The 19,772-nt window shown below is 35.0% G+C and overlaps 1 protein-coding gene across 2 annotated transcripts in view; it reads left to right on the top strand.

Annotated features, from left to right (window-relative positions):
• Nucleotides 1–19,772, top strand: part of NBAS (NBAS subunit of NRZ tethering complex) — a 414,675-nt gene that overhangs the window by 176,577 nt on the left and 218,326 nt on the right. For both annotated transcript variants that reach the window (XM_038006212.2, XM_038006211.2), the window contains exons 26-28: nucleotides 6,263–6,396; nucleotides 12,428–12,490; nucleotides 14,533–14,655. In XM_038006212.2, the coding sequence (XP_037862140.2) occupies nucleotides 6,263–6,396; nucleotides 12,428–12,490; nucleotides 14,533–14,655 (320 nt within the window). The remainder of the gene's footprint in view (nucleotides 1–6,262; nucleotides 6,397–12,427; nucleotides 12,491–14,532; nucleotides 14,656–19,772) is intronic.

The raw sequence follows: 19,772 nt of genomic DNA, 5'->3' as shown, positions 1-19,772 counted from the left end.
TTATCATTTACAGACCCATCCTGAAAGAATTATTCAAGGAGGTACTTCATGAAGAAGGAAATTATATCCAAAAAGAAAGTAGTGAGATACAAGAGGGAATGATAAAGAGTGGGGAAAAAAGAATCATACTTAGGAAACAGTAAATATGAGAAAAATATAAATAAGCATTCAGTGTATAAATTAATAATAATGAAAAAGTATGGAAAGTATTAAAAGCAGGACGAACAATAGTAAGAAGGGAGTTTTAGTGTCAGAGTTAAAATGATCAAAAGATCTGAATTGTTCAGGTGTTGGATGAGGATAATCTTAACCAGACTTTGAATAGCCAAGTATGCATATTACTTTATTATATTTTTATTCTGACGTATAGCACGTGTGGTAGGTAGAATAATGGCCTCCCAAAATGTCCATGTCCTAATTCCTGAACCTATGAAGATGTTACCTTACCTGGCAAAAGGGGCTTTGCAGGTTTGATTAAACCAAGGACTGTTAGATGGCAAAGCTATCCTGAATTATCCAGGTGGGCCCAGTCTAACCACATGAGTCCTTAAAGGTAGCAGATCTTTCCGGCTGTGGTCAGGATGCTATAGAATTGTCAGAGTGATGTTGTCTTTGAAGATAGAGAAAGGGGCCATGAGACAAGTAGCGTGGGCACCCTCTAGAAGCTGGAAAAGGCAAGGAAGTGGGTTCTCTTCTAGAGCATCTGAAGGAACACATTCAGTTGCTGACAACTGAATTTTAGCTCAGTCAGGCCCATTTTGGTTTCTGACCTACAGAACTGTAAGAGAATAAATTTGTGTTAAGTAACCAAGTTTGTGATAATTTGTTATGGCAGCAATAGAAAACAAATACGGCATACATAACAGAAAACTACAAATGATGTATAAGACTAGACATTTTTCTAAAGAGAACAGCTGTGTAATTGCCATTGAGGGTCTTTTGAAAAATTTGACTCATTCTGCTGTGTACATAGTAGCATCTCCTTGTGGTTTTAATTTGCAATACTGTGAAATGGAAATTATCCTTTGCCAGTTATCTATGTGGCAAGTAATCTCCCCTGTCTCTGTCATTTTATTCTCTGAGTAGTGAAGTCCCTGTAATCTGATCAGGGATTGAGCTGTTTCAAGTTTTGAAAAGACTCTCCTATTTCTAGTTCTCCCTTATTCCTAGGGTGTAATCCTCCAGAAAGTATTGGAAGTATCGGGTGCTTACTAGGCCCCTCTCCTTGACAGGTCCTGGACTCCTGTCCCAGCAAGATGTGTTTGCGGAGGGCATACTTAACCCCTTAAACTTTTGGCTGCAATTTGGTCTACGGTCCTCAGGAATTGAAAAGTATCTCTAGAGCTATGCTATTCAAAATGGTAGCCACTAGCCACATATGGATATAAATCTAAATCTAATAAAATTTTAAGAACTTACTTATTTAGTCTCACCAGCTTTCCATGTATTGGGATACATGTCATTCCAAATCTTTTTGCAATTACAAGCAGTGCTTCAATGAATAACCTTGTCCATAGGTATTTTTAAATTATTGGTGTATTTTCAGTGTATATTCCTGGAAGGAGATTGCTGGGTTTAAAAAGGCAAGAGTTGTCTGGATATTGCCAAATTTTTCTTTAGTAGGATTGTTCTAATTTACATTCCCACCAACCAAGTAGGAGCATGCCCATTTCTCCTCAATTTTGCCAACAGAATTTGTTGTCATATTTTAAAATTTGTGCCAATGGGATAGGTGAGAAATGGTATTTCAGTGTTGTTTCAATTTGCACTTTTCTAATTACAAATGAGTTTTAACATGTTCCGGTTTGTTAGGTAGACATTATCTCTCTTTTCTGAACTTATTCCTGTCCTTGCTCCATTCTTGCCTAGGGTTTTTGTTCTTTTGTACCTTAGTTTTTAGAAATTCTTACATATTCATGTAACTGACCCTTTGTCTATGGCATATATTGTGAATACTTCTCCCAGTTGGCCAGTTGTCTTTTGACTTTGTTTATTGTGTCATACAATGTTTTCGTTTTTTTATTTTTGTGTAGTCAAATTGTTCAATCTTTTACTGCCTCTGTATTTTGAGTAATGGTTGGAAAGCCTTTTCATACTCAGAGTTAAGGAAGAATTCTCTCACGTTTTTTTCTAGTACTTGCATGGTTTTATTTTTCCCTTCCTAATTTATTTGGAGTTTATTCTTTTGTATAGTGAGACATAGATCTGATTTTATTTTCCCAAATGACTATATAATTGTTCCAGCATCATTTATTAAAACATTTCTCTTTACCCTAGTGATTTGAAATGCCACCTTTGTCATATACCGAAATTTCCATCTGTACATGGGTTTAATTCTAGAGTTTCTGTATTCTACTGGTCTGTCTGTCCATGCACTAGTACTGCGTCATTTTAATTATAGAGAGTTTAGTGTGTTTTAATGTCTGAGGAGGTAGTATTCCTCTGTGGGTTTTTTCCCCGCTTTTTGTTTTTGTTTTGTTTCATGGTATTGTGTATTTGTTTTTCTATCTGAACTTTAGTACCAGTTTGTCTACTTTCATAAAATCGCTTATCGGTATTTTGTTGTGATTGCATTGAATTTGTACGTTAACTTAGGGAGACCAGTATTTGTCTAATGTTCAGCCATCGTATCCAATAATAGGGGATGTTGTTCTATTAGTTTATGTCTTTTTAAATCTCTTTTAGGATTTATTAAAAATTTTCCTCTTAGATGTTTTGCACATTTTTTGTTAAATTTATTCCTAAGTTTTACATTTTCTCTGTTGGTACTATCTGCCCTCATTTCCTCTGTTTAATGTTTGTGTATATAAAAGCTATTTGTATGTTAATTTTGTATTCTGCTACTTCACTGATTTCTTTGATTGCTTGATTCTTTGGGATTTTCCAGGTATCCTATCTGTGTTCTTTTCTAGTGTATATATAGTGCATAATTTTAAGATTTTTTAGAAATTATTATTCTTTTGTATTTTACCTTGTTATGCAGTATGGGTGATAATCTGCAGCCTATGTATGGTGTGGAAGACTCATTTCATTGACTTCTTAGAAAGTCCCAGATGGGCTGTCCTCTTTTAGCTTGAGAAAAGGCAAATGACAGGATAAAAGTGACAACTGAGATCATAGGGAAGGAATGATGAAAAAAAAGTGTGTCTTAGACTATATGAAGTTAGGTATCTTATAGGGATTCTAACAGGGAAAGATTGAAAAATGTCTTACAAATTTGAACAGTATGGTTTATGGACACAACAGATTATATTTTAAAAAATATACTGAATGGCATAAGAAGAGAAAAGAAATATGCCATAGGAATACAGAGAGAAAAGGGTATCTATGTATGAGAGTAGTGTAAGGACTTACTCACTGGACTAGCAACTATTGAGCATACTCCAGGACTGTAGACATCTGGGAAAGCTGAATTTAAGTCAAAGTCAAATGAAGATAAAACTGGATTATTGGATAGGTTTTAGACATGGCAAGACATGTCTTCTTAAGAAGACGTTCCAGGTAGGAGTAGACTGAAACAAGGAGACATAATCAGGTTAATATCATGTTTAGGTAAGCGCAAGTAATTTAATTTGAGTGGAATAAAACTTTATGTAGAAGGGTAAGTGGTTCATGGGAGCAGGCCATAGAGGCATTTAACTGGAAGGCAAAAGGTTTATTGTTTACCTTTCATACTGAAAGACTGTTAAAAGATTCTCAACGTAAGGTTTGAGCATATGTGATCAAATATGGACTCAAGGACATTGAACTTAAAAGTGGTTCTTTAGGGCCGAGCACAGTGGCTCACACCTGTAATCCCAGCATTTTGGGAGCCCGAGGTGGGTGAATCACTTCAGGTCAGGAGTTCAAGACCAGCCTGGCCAACATAGCAAAAGCCCGTCTCTACTAAAAATACAAAAATTAGCTAGATGTGGTTGTGGGTGCCTGTAATTCCAGCTACTCAGGAGGCTGAGGCGGGAGAATCGCTTGAACATGGGAGGTGGAGGTTGCAGTGAGCCGAGATTGCGCCACTGCACTTGAGGGGTAACACAGCGAGACTCTGTCTCAGAAAATAAAAAAATAAATAAAAGTTGTTCTTTAACGTCTCACAGAGGGAAAGACAGGAAGTGGGGAGAACAAGTAAGACATCAGGACTTTGGCTTTTATTTCAAGTGGTTTCCCAAATTGTTCCTTGACTGAAATTGGTTTCAGTGTTTTTATTTTCCGGGGATGTTTTCTTACCATATATAAGTGTTTTATTGCCATATCTTCTCTCATTTTCTTTCATTCTTCCTGAATGCAGGATTGTGAGAGCCTGTGTTGCTTAGTTTAGGCTCTGGAAGCCAATTGCCTGGTTTGAATCCTTGCTTTACCACTTATTAGCTCTGTGGGTTCAGGCAAATTATTTGACCTGTTAGGGTGTTTGTTTTTCATTTATGTATAATGAGAATAGTACTAGTACTAATTTTATAGGATTGTTATGAAGACTTACGAATTAGTGCACACAAAGCACTTAGAAATGGTACCTGGCACACAATAAGAAATCAGAGGACTGTGTGTGGTGGCTCATGCCTGTAATCCCAGCATTTCGGGGAGTCGAGGCAGGAGGATCACTTGAGGCCAGGAGTTTGAGACCAGCCTGAGCAACACAGTGAGACCTTGTATCTGCAAAAAAACACAAACAAAACAAAACTATATATATACACACACAGAGGAAAGAAGGAAAAATAAATCAGGAAAAAGCAGCTGTTTTTATTAATTTTCAACAGTACTTATTTTTATTTCTCTCAGCTTGTTCCTATTTTACCAGTTAGTCACTTGGCAACCTTGGTTAAAGATGACATTTTTCAAACGAATACATTCATCCCTCAGTATCTGTGGGCGGATTGCCTTAGGACCCCTCTTAAGCCCTCCTACCACAAGGCTACCAAAATCCATGGATGCTCAAGTCCCTGATACAAAATGATGTAGTATTTGCAATAACCTTTGCACATCCTCCTGTATACTTTAATAAATCTTCTCTACATTACATATAATACCTAATACAATGTAAATGTTAAGTAAATAGTTTTTATACTGTATTGTTTAGGGAATAATGACAAGAAAAAATGGTTTGTACATGTTCAGTGCAGACAGACACTTTTTCCCCCAGATATTTTGGATCCATGGTTGGCTGAATCCAGGGAAGTGGAGCCCACAGATTTGGAGGGCCAAGTGTACCTTGAAGAAATGTATATAAATCCTTTAATTCAGCAGCTTTGGAAAACTTTGTTTTCCTGGTAACCTTGAAAGTTTCTTTTTTACATCCATTGATGTGGCTTTTCTACTGAGAAAATGCCCTTGTTTGGTAGCTTCTCTCCATCACTTTCCTATCTCTTTTGTGTTTGCTGATGAATTTCTACTAAAACATTGAAAACCAGTAGACTATCATCATGGAAATTATCTTAGATTTATTTCGTTATTGAAAAGAGCTCTAAGAAAATTACTTTCATTTGGTTGCTGTGGTGCTAATAATATAAGCATGCAAATTCTTACTTTTTTCTGTATTTTTCCTTCTATATTTATTAATTTATTTAATCCTTGCAATAGTCCTCTTAGAAAGGTGTTGTTAATATTCACGCTTTATAGATGAGAAAAACAAAAATCAATTGGTTATTTTTGTATCCTGGAAAATACTCCAAGAATGGGAATCTGTGGTTTGCAATGGGAAATGCTTTTTTCTATTTAGAAAGTGACCATAAGTAGCCATCTTTCTTCATCAGAAATATGGAATGTGTTCTGTGATTTGCACAGTACTCTATTACAATTGGACTTATTTTGAATAGAATGTCAGCACTCTGTAGTTAAATGAGTAATACGTAGTGCCTACTGAAAAGTAATAGGTTGTAACATCTTTGAATATCAGTTAAGGAATTTTTTATAACTTTGTAACTGAAACACATAGAATTTGGCTCCAGGGTTAGAAATGTTCTTAATGAATTGCCTTTTTAATTCACAGTGTTTCTTTTTTCTATATTGACTGGGTCATAAATTGAAGAATCTGTTTTCAGCTGATACACAGCTTATGGGGTTACAAATTATCTTTTATAGTTGATTCTGTAATTAAAATGTGATTTCAGTTAGAATTATTAAAGACCCCAGAAATCTATAAAGAAAAATCAAGACTTGTTTCTATAGTTGATTAATTGTGCTATTTAATATTCTATTGACAGTAGTATTGAGATATGGAAAAGTTGACTATAAATCTGTTGACATTTAATACAACATACTTTATTTTCTGTAGCTGCAGCAAAAAATTATTCCTGATCAGGACCAACTGATGGCAATAGCACTAGAGTGCATCTATACCTGTGAACGAAATGACCAGCTCTCTCTTTGCTATGACATACTAGAATGTCTGCCAGAAAGAGGATATGGGTAAGAATCCACAGTATGCCAGTCTTAATTTTGTTGTTTTATTCTAACAGTTAAAAATGTTGCTTCCCTAAATGTTTACCTTAGAGAATTTTGGGAATGTGAAAAAAACATAAAGAAGAAAACAAAATCGTCCTCAGTCCTATTGCCTAGGATAAACATTTCTTGTCTTATCAATATATGGGAAGTTCTATATTTTGTTCAACTGTAATTATAATTAAATTCTGAATTTTGTCAAACATGATAATTTTCTATTAAAAAACAAAAATACCACCACCATCTCCACAAAAACTACTTTTTATAAGTCAGTAGGTAGTAATTGTGTTTTTAATGAAGCTTTTTTTTCACATTTATGGACTAATTATATTTATTCTATGAATTGTTTGTTCTTTGCCTTTGCCTACAGGAATTCTTTTAAGTAGTGAATGTACCTAATTCTTAACTGCTTTTATGTTTAAATGGAAATACATATAATATGCTTATGGATTATTTAGTTGTATGCAAGTCAAATTTGCATGTTTTCTTTGGAAGTCAGATAACAATTATTCTTCTGATCCCTCTATTAAATTGAGTATATATGATAAATTTCACATCTGGGGACATAAATAACAACACATGAAAGAGTGGTAAATACCAGCAGACCTGTTTTAAGCTTTTGTGACTTTTAGCCGAGTCACTTTACTTCTTTGGTCATTAATTTCCCGATCTACAAAATCAGATACTTAGAAAAGAAAGCCTCATTCTCTATTTTCTCTTTCTCTTTGCTCTCTTTTTATCTTCTCCCTTTTTTCTCTCTTTTCCTTTTACTTTTGAGGACATTTTTATTTCTTCTTTTTATTTTGGGAGGGGGGCTCATATCTGACAAAAGGAAATTTTTATTTCTTATGTAGCAAATGATAGCAGTCACCAATTTTGCAATCTACCGTGAAATAGTTATTCATGCAGTCATTAGTGGAAGTGAAATCAGGTGAAAGATTAATGAGAAAAGATTATTTGCATGATACCAAAGTATTACCCCAGTGACTTTTTTTTTTTTTTTAATTTCAAAGTTGAGCTCTAACTGCCATCATCTTAACCAAGTCGTGAAAGATGGCATCACTTATAGTCAGACTGCCTGACCTTATATGCCTCCTGATGTGATGCAGTATGAAGCACCTGGTCTTACAGCAGCCCTTAAGAAATATTTTTGCTAAAGTTGTTTACCGTGAGTCTAATCAGATTAATCTTTTAGGCTGAACTTCTAGTTTGCAGCTAATAGGGGAAGTAGAGAGACAAATTAAATAACACCATGAGGAGTAAGACAAATACTGAATGTGGGCTGTTCTGTGCATTAACTGGTCTTTGTACTTTAAACAGTTAATGTCATTTAGGAAGACAAAATGTGGGGCCGTGGGGAGGCTCTTTTCTAAAATAAAGGAGCCTAAAGGGACATGATCTTCCTCTAATTTTTAAATATAAATAATGTATAAACATAGTTAAAGTCGGAATAAGAAGACTGGTATTAGTAATATCCGCTGATAAACAGCTGTTTGCTGCCCACTTTTCCCATCCTTGGATTCCTGTCTTCAAAAAGCAAATAGTTTCACTGGTAGATTTTTCCTTGTCTTTGCCTACTTCCTTTAAAATGTTATGCTCGTGTTGTTATTTTTTTGATTTTGCAATTTTATATCATTTTGACTTCCTTTTATGGAAGTCCTTTCCCTTCTCCCATATCCACTTCTCCTACCATTTTCCAGTGTTTTCATCATTATGATTATGTAAATATTGTTTATACTGCAGAACTAGGAGTGATTTATTTTCCTTTTAATACAACTATCTATTTTTCCTGGATTGAATAATTTTATTTTCTGTTGTTTTCTTTTTTTCCATCACCCTCATGCTTTGACAGAACTGTTAAACTACTTTCAGTCGTGAAAACTATTTAATAATCTCTCTGTTCCTTTCCTGTTTTTTTTTTTTCTTTTTCTTTTTTTTTCTGTCTGTCTCTTCTTCTCTTGCTCTCTTCCTTTTGAAACATCCTTCTTGGAATTGGTATGAATGAATTGTTCTCTGTGTCTGCTGTCTATCTATTATCCTGGGACTTCGTTTGCCTCTCTCTCGTGTTGCATATTGCATTTCTTGGTTTTCCTTTCTTCTTTCTTCACTTTTTCCTCATTTTGATGGAGTATACTGTCAAATAGCTTCCTGTCAAAGATTGCCTGAGAGGTATTTTTTAAAAGATTGTCACATATTAGGAAAATACCATAATTGCACACTTTTACTTGGTAGAAGGTTTAATTGTACATGGAATCATAGACTTAGATTCCTTATCTTGTGAATTTTGAAGGTATTACTCTTTTTTTTTTTTTTTTTTTTGAGACGGAGTCTCGCTCTGTCGCCCAGGCTGGAGTGCAGTGGCCGGATCTCAGCTCACTGCAAGCTCCGCCTCCCGGGTTCATGCCATTCTCCTGCCTCAGCCTCCTGAGTAGCTGGGACTACAGGCGCCCGCCACCTCGCCCGGCTAGTTTTTTTTTTTGTAGTTTTAGTAGAGACGGGGTTTCACTGTGTTAGCCAGGATGGTCTCGATCTTCTGACCTCGTGATCCGCCCGTCTCGGCCTCCCAAATGAAGGTATTACTCTTGTCTTTTCTTTCTAGTATTGTTGAGAAGTTCAATGGCATCCTGAATAATATCTATTTAAATATGGATTTTTTTAAAAGAAGATTTTAATATCTTCATTTTTGGTGTTCAGAAATAGCATAAGGATGTGTTTCTGTTTCATATGTAAATTCATCGTGGTGTTCACTGAATGGTCTCATCCATTCTGAAAATTCATAACCTTCAGACCTTTGAGGAATGTTCTTATATTTTTTCCTTGAAAAATTTATTTGTACTCCTCTCTTTTCTTCCTTCCTTCTTCATATAGGGAAAGTTAAATCAGAGTGGACTCAGTACCTGTGTATTATTCAGACCTTTACTGGTGTGAATACAGGCTACCTCATATCCCTAGTAGAGAGCAGCAGAGTGTACAAGTGTGTCTCTGAGAACTGTAGGCCTTCCATAGGCAGCCAAAGGCAGGTAAACTGGATAGTATTAATAGATTTTTGTAGCAAAATGTGGTTCCCATTATTTAAAAATCTCAACCCAAAGGCTGTCAGTGTGTCAGTAGTCAAATTGCTCCTCCCTGGAGTGTGACGAGATGCAGAAGCCCCTCTTTCCTCCAAGAGCTGGAGTGGCAGGGAGTTTCTTCCTTACTGGGCTCGGTGGGAACCTCGTGATTCCTCTGTCAGCTTCATATCTCATTTCTTCTTCCTAAGTCAACCAGGCACAATCACTGACTTCCAACTCATGTGCATAACTCTTAAAAGTAAATGTATTAGGCTTTGTTTTCCACTAAACTCAAATAGCATAAATATCAGTTAGAGCTTATCTATTAATTATTAAATAGTAATTTGCCTGCTTTGAGGAGATTATCATGGTATCAGAAGGATTATGATATTAAAAACATTTTCTATGTAAATGTTATAGTTAGGGGATTAACATGTTTGTTTTTGAAGAGTGTGTAGGCTAAGAAATGCCTCTCGTGTATACATGGCCAAAAGCGTTTCTTGGCTTCAGATTATTGGTTTCTGATCTAACATTTTTTTTATGTAAACACAAAGAATTGCTTGATGTTTTCTTGTTACTCCATTAATTTCTTAATGATTGCATTTCATGTTTTTAATTTTCTAAGTAACTTGTAATTACAAATTAGCCTTGTATTAAAATATAGGGCTCAAAATATTTTCTGTGGTTCTCTTTGTTCTTCATGCCAAGTTTTTCAATTTATATTCTCTTGGTGATTATTTGTTTATTTTTAGTGGTTAAAATAGTTATTTATCAAATGGTAAGCTATAAAAACATCCATTTGCTATTTGAGAAATGAGCAATCACTTAATCTAATTAAATTTTTTTGCATCTTACCTAGGCAGATTATTTAATCTGGCTAAAAAATTCTTTACTTATTGTGTTCGTGAATGTCAGTTCACAAAGGAAGAACATGGTACCTCAAATATCTGTGATAAATGATTATAATAGAGCTGTAAAATGATAATTTCCAAAATAGTGCTGAATAAGGCCAGGTGCAGTTACTCATGCCTGTAATCCTAGCACTTTGGAAGGCCAAGGCGGGAGAATCAGTTGAGTCCAGTCTGGGGAATATAGGAAAACCCCATCTCTACAAAAAAATGTAAAAATTAGCTGGGTGTGGTAGTGTACACCTTTAGTCCTAGCTACTCAGAAGGCTGAGCCAGGAGAATCGCTTGAGCCCAGGACACAGAGGTTGCAGTGAGCCATGATCCTGCCACTGCATTCCAGCCTAGGTGACAGCGCAAAACCCTGTCTCAAACAAAACAAACAAACAAAAAAACCACACACGCACACACACACACACACACACACACACACAGCTGACTGAGTATGTTAAGGGAAGTTAACTCTGATGAATAATCTTCTGAAGGACTTTCAGTAGAATATATCCCACTCATCATTCTTGTCCAAAGCCTAAAACTTAGTGTAAACAGATAGTGTAATATTTGTAAGTTGCATTGATTAGTTGTCAGATACATTTAGACCAGGCAGATAGTTTTAAAAATAATGAGGGTTTTTTGGTCCAAAGCAGGACGTTTTTAGTTTTCCAAGTCCAAAGATTTTTTGTTTGGACTTCTTGTTAATAAAACTGTTGCTTTCTCTGGTGTGTTCCTCCAAGGTGACAAAGAAAAGAAGGAACAATGGTCGTGCCAAAAAGGGCCGCGGCCACATGCAGCCTGTTCACTGCATGAACTGTGCCTGATGCATGCCCAAGTAAGTACAAGGGCATGAAGAAATTCGTCATTCGAAACATGGTGTAGGCCGCAGCAGTCAGGGACATTTCTGAAGCGAGCGTCTTCAATGCCTGTGTGCTTCCCAAGCTGTGTGTGAAGCTACATTACTGTGTGGGCTGTGCAATTCACGGCACAATAGTCAGGAATTGATCTCGTGAAGCACCGAACACCCCCACGCCGATTTTGACCTGTGGGTGCTGCCACACAATCCCCACCAAAGCCTATGTAAGGAGCTGAGTCCTTATATAATGAAGACAGACTATTCTCTGGAGAAAAATACAATGGAAATTGTACTTATTAAATAAATAATAAAAAATAAATAAAACCATAAGATCTTGCGGGAATTCAGGTGGAGCATTGCACAGAAGGCACCTGAGAGTGGCAGGGCCAGTGTTTCTCAGTTGAGTGTTTGGGACACAGAGTTGTCTAGGGTGAAAGAGGGCTTTTATAGCAGTTATAATCTTTTTCACCATATTCTTCTATTCACTTGCACGTATGTTGTGCCATACTTAATCTTCCCTACCAACCACATTTTTATTAGTTTGTGATCTTTTTCATGATAGTGTTTCTCCTAGTTTCTGCTTACTGGCTTCCTCAGAAAGCATTGCCTTTTCATCTTCACTCCCTACCAGGGATTATCTATGTGACGAATATACTTCTCACTGATTCCTTAACATTGAAGTGGATGGGATTCCCTTGCCTTAACGCACAGCGGATGATTATGTGGAAGAACTTTCCCGATTATATAGAATCCCAATGGCAACTTCCTGGAGAGGAGGGGATCCTAAGTTGTGTAGATAGGCCTAGGAGAAAGCCAACATGACTATGCTGCTTCTTAATCTGTTTCATTGGTTTAAAAGAACAGTAGTAAATAGTGATTTTACCCTTTACCTCATCTTAAACAATCGATTTATAATTTTTTTTTTTAACCTTTAAGTACAACTGAACCAAAAGTACCCTAGAAAGTAGTTGCTCATATCTGACTAATCTGTAACAGAGAATATTGTTCTACTCTAGCGTTTCTTATTCTCTTGAATCATGAGTAATACTGAATGAATTTAGGCAATATTGTTATACAGTAGACGTAAAAGAAACATCTTTCCTTTTTTTCACTTCATTAAGTTTTGTATTTTATTTAAAAATCTAATACTAAGCTTAAGAGCTTTTTTTTTTTTTCTTCTTTTAATTTATTAGTGATAAGACAGAGGCAACCACAAAGCTTCATGACATGGTAGACCAACTGGAACAAATTCTCAGGTGAGAAAAATGACAGTTTTTTTGGCTCCATGCTTATTAAGGGAATTTGTCCAAGAAATGTCACGTTAAGTCTGCCTGTGAGTCATTGTTTCTATTTTGACCTCATTTTTGTTTGTCTTGGGAGTGAATTTTCTCAACAGCAAATACACTATACCACTATTGTAGTGGAGTGATAGAACAAGAACATGATCTTTGAAAACCTACGTTCAAATTTAGAACTTACCACTTACTAGTTGTGTGATCTTTGGGCCTAGGGTTTTCTTATCCATAATATCTTAACTCATGAAATTGTGGAATCAATATTAGATTAAACATTTAAAGTGCCTCCTACATCGTAGGCACATAAGGAATGTTAGTTCATGCAGCAGTTATTGCATCTTTATCAGCAAACAATGTTTATTACACTAACTTCCCTTTTTAGGGCATAATACATTGAATTGACTATTTGTATTACGTCAAGCTGCGTTAGAACCCTCATGCAACACTGGAGGAATATTCTTTACTGTTGTAATAAAATGTTAAACTATCTCTTTTGGAGATTGAAATCATCTTAATTTCCCATGTAGAAAGTCTGATATTGTTTACTAATATTTATTTTTATGTTTATATAAATATGTACATTTAACTTTTAAGTATTGTATTAAAAGTAAAAATTTAAGAATAATAAACTCTGGTCTTCCAATATATAATTGTAGAAATTATAGCTAATAACATTACTAATAGTAGTATGTATGATAATTTGGAGTCCACTGATTAGAAATCTTATTCAAATTAATGGACTTTAGTGTAAAAATATTTCAAGTTGCCTTTGAGGGAACAGAATGGTTTTGTGTACCATAACATGTGAATTTAATAGAGAATTAACTGTTCAGTTTCCTGAAGACCTGTGTTTATTATTACCTAGCTTGATTCCTGTTATTTTGTGTTCTGAAAGTTATACAGTTGTATTTCTTGAAAAATGTTTACTAAATCAGCTTTTCCCATTGTAGGTTGGCTTGTGCCTGTCCTCCCTGCTACCTTCCTAACACATTCAGTTTAGTTTGACTCAGGCTTGGTGGGTTGAGTCAATGTAAATTCATTCTCTACAAATCTGCATAGTTACCTTTATTTCTCTAGTAAAATTGAGAAGAGATAGCTCAAAGAGATACAGTGAAATAAACGTCATTTATTTCATCACATGTCTGTGATTGTAACCATGGGTGGTCCTGGTAGTTATATTATGCCATCGGTACCTCAGGGAAACAGTTAACACCCTATAGGTTTCTGGATGATGTTTAGGTGTCACTATTTAGCTTATTTTACTGTGCTTTCAAGATAAGAGCTTTGTATTCCTGTTGAAGCTCATGGCCCCAGATACTTGATAAATGTTTTAGTATACATAATGCCAGGCGACTTTACCGATGAAACCTATTTTCTAAAGAGTTACTGGATTCTATCCAGTCACTCTATTCAGTCCTGTAGTAGTCAGTTCATAAATGTGAGATTTTGTGAGTCAGATCAAGTGTTTATATGATGTTGATGATTATGGAATAGGATATCTCAAGAAGATTCATGAGACAGAATTTTTGACATATCTTGTATATTTATAACATGGATTCTTGATAGAGAATGAGCCTGATGATTTCCAGAGTCTTCTAACTCTAACATTCTTAGTTTATTGCTTTTCTAGTAGTCTTGCCTGTAACAGAATACTCAATAGGATTAATAAGAATTAAAACTGTACTGAAAGTATAGATTTGGCTTATTTTACTGACAGGTGCTGTGGTAAAAAAGATTTTTGAGATAAAGATAGGTCATGCTTTCTTTTAGTATGCTACTTAGCCCAACTACATTCTAATAAAAGTCAATGAGAAAGGTAAGATTTGTTATGTAATTATTAGATTTTTTGTTGTTGTTGTTGAGAATCAATGTTATATGTAAAATTGGATTACACTATGGGATAATTTTTTTTAGTAATAAACACTGAAGTGCAACCTATATGCCGAAGATTCTTAGACTCTGTTTGGTAGCAAGACATTAAATAATCCTTTTTTCACTTATAGTGTGTCAGAGCTTTTGGAAAAACATGGACTCGAGAAGCCAATTTCATTTGTTAAAAACACTCAGTCTAGCTCGGAAGAGGCACGCAAGCTAATGGTTAGATTGACTAGGCACACCGGCCGGAAGTGAGTAATAAAATTAATTGATACTTGGGTCAGTTAATTTTAAATATTTTTAAAAGTATTTCTCTTTTTCTGACAACCTCATTGTGTTACAACTAATAATAAACTGCACATAAAGTGTAGGTATAATTTGATAAGTTTTGATATATGTATATACCCATCATTATACATATACATATATGTATATACCCATAATGATGGGAAACCATCCTTATGATTAAGATAATAAACATATGCAATACCCCTGAAAGTTTTTTGATTACTCCTTTAGAATCCTTTCTCTCTTGCTTTTCATTATCATGCTCCCTTCTCATCAGGGCTACCACTAATCTATTTTCTTTACTTCTGTATATTACTTTGCATTTCCTAGAATTTTATATAAATAAATCACACAGTGTAATTTTTTTGTTTGTGTGTTTGTTTGGCTTTCACTCAGTATAATTATTTTGTGATTCATCCATGTCATGTCATGGATCAGTAGTTTGTTTCTTTTTATTTGCTGAATGATATTTCATTCATGTATGGAATTTTCACACACTGTTTACTACTTCTCTGTCCATGGACATTTGGGTTATTTTGAGTTTTGGCTTTTACAAATAAAGTTGCTATGACTTTTCATATGCAAGTGTTTGTGTGGATATATGCTTTCACTTCTCTTGGACAAATACCTAAGGATGAAATGGCAGGATCATTTGGTAGTTGAATAGTTAACTTTCAAAAACTGCCAAACCGGTTTTTAAAGGATTTGTGCCATTTTGCTTTCCTCCCACGCTTGTAGGAGAGTTACAGTTGCTACATCCTACATTGCTCTTCTTTATCCTTATCAACACTTGGTGTGGTCAGTGCTTATTTGCTATCTGCATGTTTTCTCTGCCTGTCTTTAAAATTGAGTTATTTTTCTTTTTATTGAATTTTGGGACTTTTCTTATATATTCTAGATATGTCCTTTTATTAGATGTATGCTTTGTGAAGATTTTCACCCATTTGTACCGTCTTTTCGTTATCTTTGTGTTTTGAAGAGTATACTTTTTAAAAAATTGCCTTTTAATCAATTTGTACTTTTTTAATGCTTTGCCACAATGTTTTTTCCCTACTTTCGTTAGCAAAATTTTTGGTTTTATATTTTACATTTAGATCCATGAACCATTCTGAGAGTTCATTTTTGCTTATTGTTCAAAGTGTGGATCAAAAAACTTTTTTTGTCTAATTATTCCTCACCATTTGTTTAAAAAGCCATCCTTTCTCTACTGAACTACCTTTGCAATTTTTTTGAAATCTGTTGTCTGTGTAAATGGGGGCTTAATTTTTGATTATTTTGTTCCATTGATCCATTTATTTATCTTTCTTCCAATACCATACTGTGTTAATTATTACAGATTTCTATTAAATATTGAAATTAGATAACAGTTTCCCAGCTTTGTTTTTTTTTTTTGCCAAAGTTTTTTGTTTATTATAGGGCCTTTGCAGTTCCATGTGCATTCTGGAATAAGCTTACCAATTTCTTCATTTGGAATTTTGATAAGGATTGCATCAAATCTGTAGGTCAGTTTGGAGAGTGTTGCTATCCTAAATCAATATTAAGTCTTCCAATCCATGAACACAGGATGGCTTTCCCTTTACTTAGTTCTTCTTTAATTTCTTTAAATGATCTTTTAGTTTTTAGTGTACTATTCTTGCATCTATTTTGATAAATTATTCTTAAATATTTTATTCTTTTTTGGTCGTATTGTAAAGGGAATTGCTTTCTTAATTTCATTTTCAGATTGTTCCTTCCTAGTGTGTAGAAATATAGTTGGTTCTTTGATATATTGATCTTATGTCCTCTAACTTTTCTGGGCTTACTTATTAGCTCTAATAGTTTTTCTTTGCAGACTTCATGGGATTTCCTATATAAAAGATTGCACTATCACAGGAAAGTAGATCTTCCTGTGATATTGTTTCTTTACCTCTACAATATGAGTTTGTAGCAAGATACTTTCTCTTCAGGCTTTTTTTGTGTGTGTGTCATCATATAATTTACTTTTATGTATGTTAAAAACCCCACTTTGCATTGTAATTATTATTTGCAAGCAGTAAACTATTTTTTAAAGTGATGTAAATAATGTGAAAAATGTGTTGTGCATTTATCCATGTAGTTACCATTTCTGGCAGTTTTTACTCTTTATGTAGACTTCTGTTTCCGTCTGGTTTTGTTTTCTTTTTGTCTAGAAGTCTTCTTTTAATTTTTTTTTTTTTTTTTTTTGTAGTGCTAGGATGCCAGTGATTCATTTGTTCATCTTTGTTTGTTTAAAAAAGTCTTTATTTCACATTTTTCTCTGAAGGATATAGTCACTTGGTATATACTTCAAATTTGACAGTTTTTTTTTAAGTATGCTACGGTACAGAAATTGCTCCACTGTCTCCTAGCATGCATTTTTTTTCCAATGAGAAATCTGCTGTCAGACTTAATCTGTTTCTGATGTGTTTCTCATATTTTTTAAATTGCTGTTGTGAATTTCTCTTTTTGACATCAGTTTCAAATTTAATTTCATGGTATAGTTTTCTTCATAAAACATTTTGGATCTTGGATCTTTGGGTTTATTAGTTTCCATCCAACTTGGAAAATTTTTGCATATTTCTTCTCCTTTATCTTCTGCTCCTCTCCTTTCAGGACTCCAATTATACATTTATTAGGACCTTTCAGGTTGCCTCACAGCTCATCAATACTGTGTTCCTTGTTGGTTTTAATGTTCTTAGGTATTTGGGTTTCATTTTGGTGAATTTCTATCACTGTTCTTTAAAGTCCACTACATATTTTTTTCTCTAATGTCTCAATTTGTACATTCATTGTATTTTTCACTAAGAGTTTTTTTTTTTTAAATCTCTAAGAGTTCAATTTTGGTTTTTATTAAACTTTCATGCCTCATTAACTTTTTGAACATATGTTAAACAGTTATAATACATTTTAAGACATTCTTGTCTGTTTTTCTAACACCAGCTTTTTCTGACATTTCTCTTCTTTTTAAAAACATCTTTCTAACATCTGTGATACCCATCTGATATCTGGGTAGGTTTTCAATAATTTTTTCCTCATTATCTGTCATATTTTTCATGTTTTTCAATGTAAAATAATTTTTTTTTTTTTTTTTTTTGAGACGGAGTCTCTCTCTGTCGCCCAGGCTAGAGTGCAGTGGTGTGATCTTGGCTCACTGCAACCTCCACCTCCCGGCTTCAAGGGATTCTCCTGCTTCAGCCTCCTGAGTAGCTGGGATTACAGGCACGTTCCATGCCCAGCTAATTTTTGTATTTTTAGTAGAGACGGGGTTTCACCATGTTGGTCAGGCTGGTCTCAAATTCCTGATCTTGTGATCCACCTGCCTCAGCCTCCCAAAGTGCTGGGATTACAGGCATGAGCCACCGCTCCTGGTTGCAAAATAATTTTATTGAATACTAGACATTATGAATTTTTCCTTCTTGTATGCTATCATATTTTTGTATTTTTATAACTTTTTAAAAAATTGTTTTATTTTATATATTTAAAATATACAGCATGATGTGATGGGATACATGTAAATAGTAAAAAGGTTACTATGGTGAAACAAATTAACATTCATCATCTCACATAGTTATCTATTTTATTTTGGTTTTTTTTTTGGCAGGAGTAACTAAAATCTACTCTTTTAGCATGATCCCATGTACAGGACAATTTTATTACCTATAGTTCTCATGTATACTAGACCTCTAGGCTTGTTCATCTACCTGTCTGCTACTTTGTATCCTTTAATCTGCATCTCTTTATTTGTCCCATCCAACCCTTCATGGTAACCACTGTTTTGGTGTCTATTTCTTTATACTTGATTTTTTTTATTTCACATATAAGTGAAAACATGCAATAGTTTTCTATGTCTCATTTATTTCACTTATTGTAAATCTTCTTGTACTTTTTTCTGGGACATGGTTAATTTACTTGCCAACAGTTTAATCCTTTTGCTTCTTGCAGTTGAAGTGGAGGAAGAGCTCCTTCTAGGGCTAATTATTCCCTATAACTGAGCTAAGACTCTGCTTAATGCCTGTGTGTCCTGAGGTTTTCCAGCGGGTGTGAGCTTCACATATGTTCTCTTTGCCTAGCCTCGGGCAGTTTTACCGCAGGCATTTATGGCTTCTACTTGGCTGAATATTTGCGGGGACCCTTCGCACATGTTGGGAATTTCTTCCAGTTCTGCTGTGTCCTCCCTGGCACTTCGTCCTGCATGTGCTCTGTGTGCTTTGGTTTCTCTGGAATTTCAGTTCTGTCTTCTCAATGCAGGGAGTCCACAAGTCTGCTTAGATTTTTCCTTTCTTGTGCTGTGGTCTGGAATCTTTCTCAAGGCAGTCGACTGGGGTAGTCTTAAGAGTCATCTCAGCAGTGAGCCATGACCGTGCCACTGCACTCCAGTCTGGGTGACAGAGTGAGACCTTGTCTCAAACAGCAACAACAAAAAAGACTTGGTTTTATCTCTCAGGGATCACTGTCTTTTATTGCTGGATGTCCACTATTTTTGCATACTTTTACTTGTTTTAGACTGGAGATTTAATTCATTTCCTTTTGCTTAATCTTTTCTGAATGTGAACATCCCTTTGGAAGTCCCTGTTGATCTATGTCTTTCATGTCTTCTAAATTCCTGTAAGGAAGTCATATTAGGAAATTATCTTGACTCGGGAGTCAGATGACTTGGATTCTGGTTCTAACTCCACAGTATACCATCAACTCTTTTTTATAAAAAAGACGTTTACTGCTTCGTACATTTTTATAAAATGATCATACCAAACCCATGTAGACAGCAATTAAGTGAAGAAATAGTGCATTATTCTTCTGTCAATGTGGGCTTCCCTGAGGCTAAGATTAGAGTGTAAGTTGTTTGGAAGGTAATTCTAGCCTAGCATCAGTAGGAGAATGGGGAACTGATACAGGGAAGAAAAGGGAGCCAATACTGGTTATATTACATAAGGAGGTTTTCCACTGTGGACTAGGGCTCAGTATTGCTGGGGTCATCTGGGAGTTGGAAGATTACTCAGCTACCCTCTCTTGGCTATCATTGTTTGAGGACTGGTCTGATGAGTGTTAACTCCCTTACACTTCCAGCATAACTAAGCATGCCTTT

This window comes from Chlorocebus sabaeus, chromosome 14 (assembly GCF_047675955.1).
Source record: "Chlorocebus sabaeus isolate Y175 chromosome 14, mChlSab1.0.hap1, whole genome shotgun sequence".
Taxonomy (NCBI): Eukaryota; Metazoa; Chordata; class Mammalia; order Primates; family Cercopithecidae; genus Chlorocebus; species Chlorocebus sabaeus.
The sequence above is the reverse complement of the archived record's forward strand: the minus strand, read 5'-3'. Positions and strand labels throughout refer to the sequence as shown.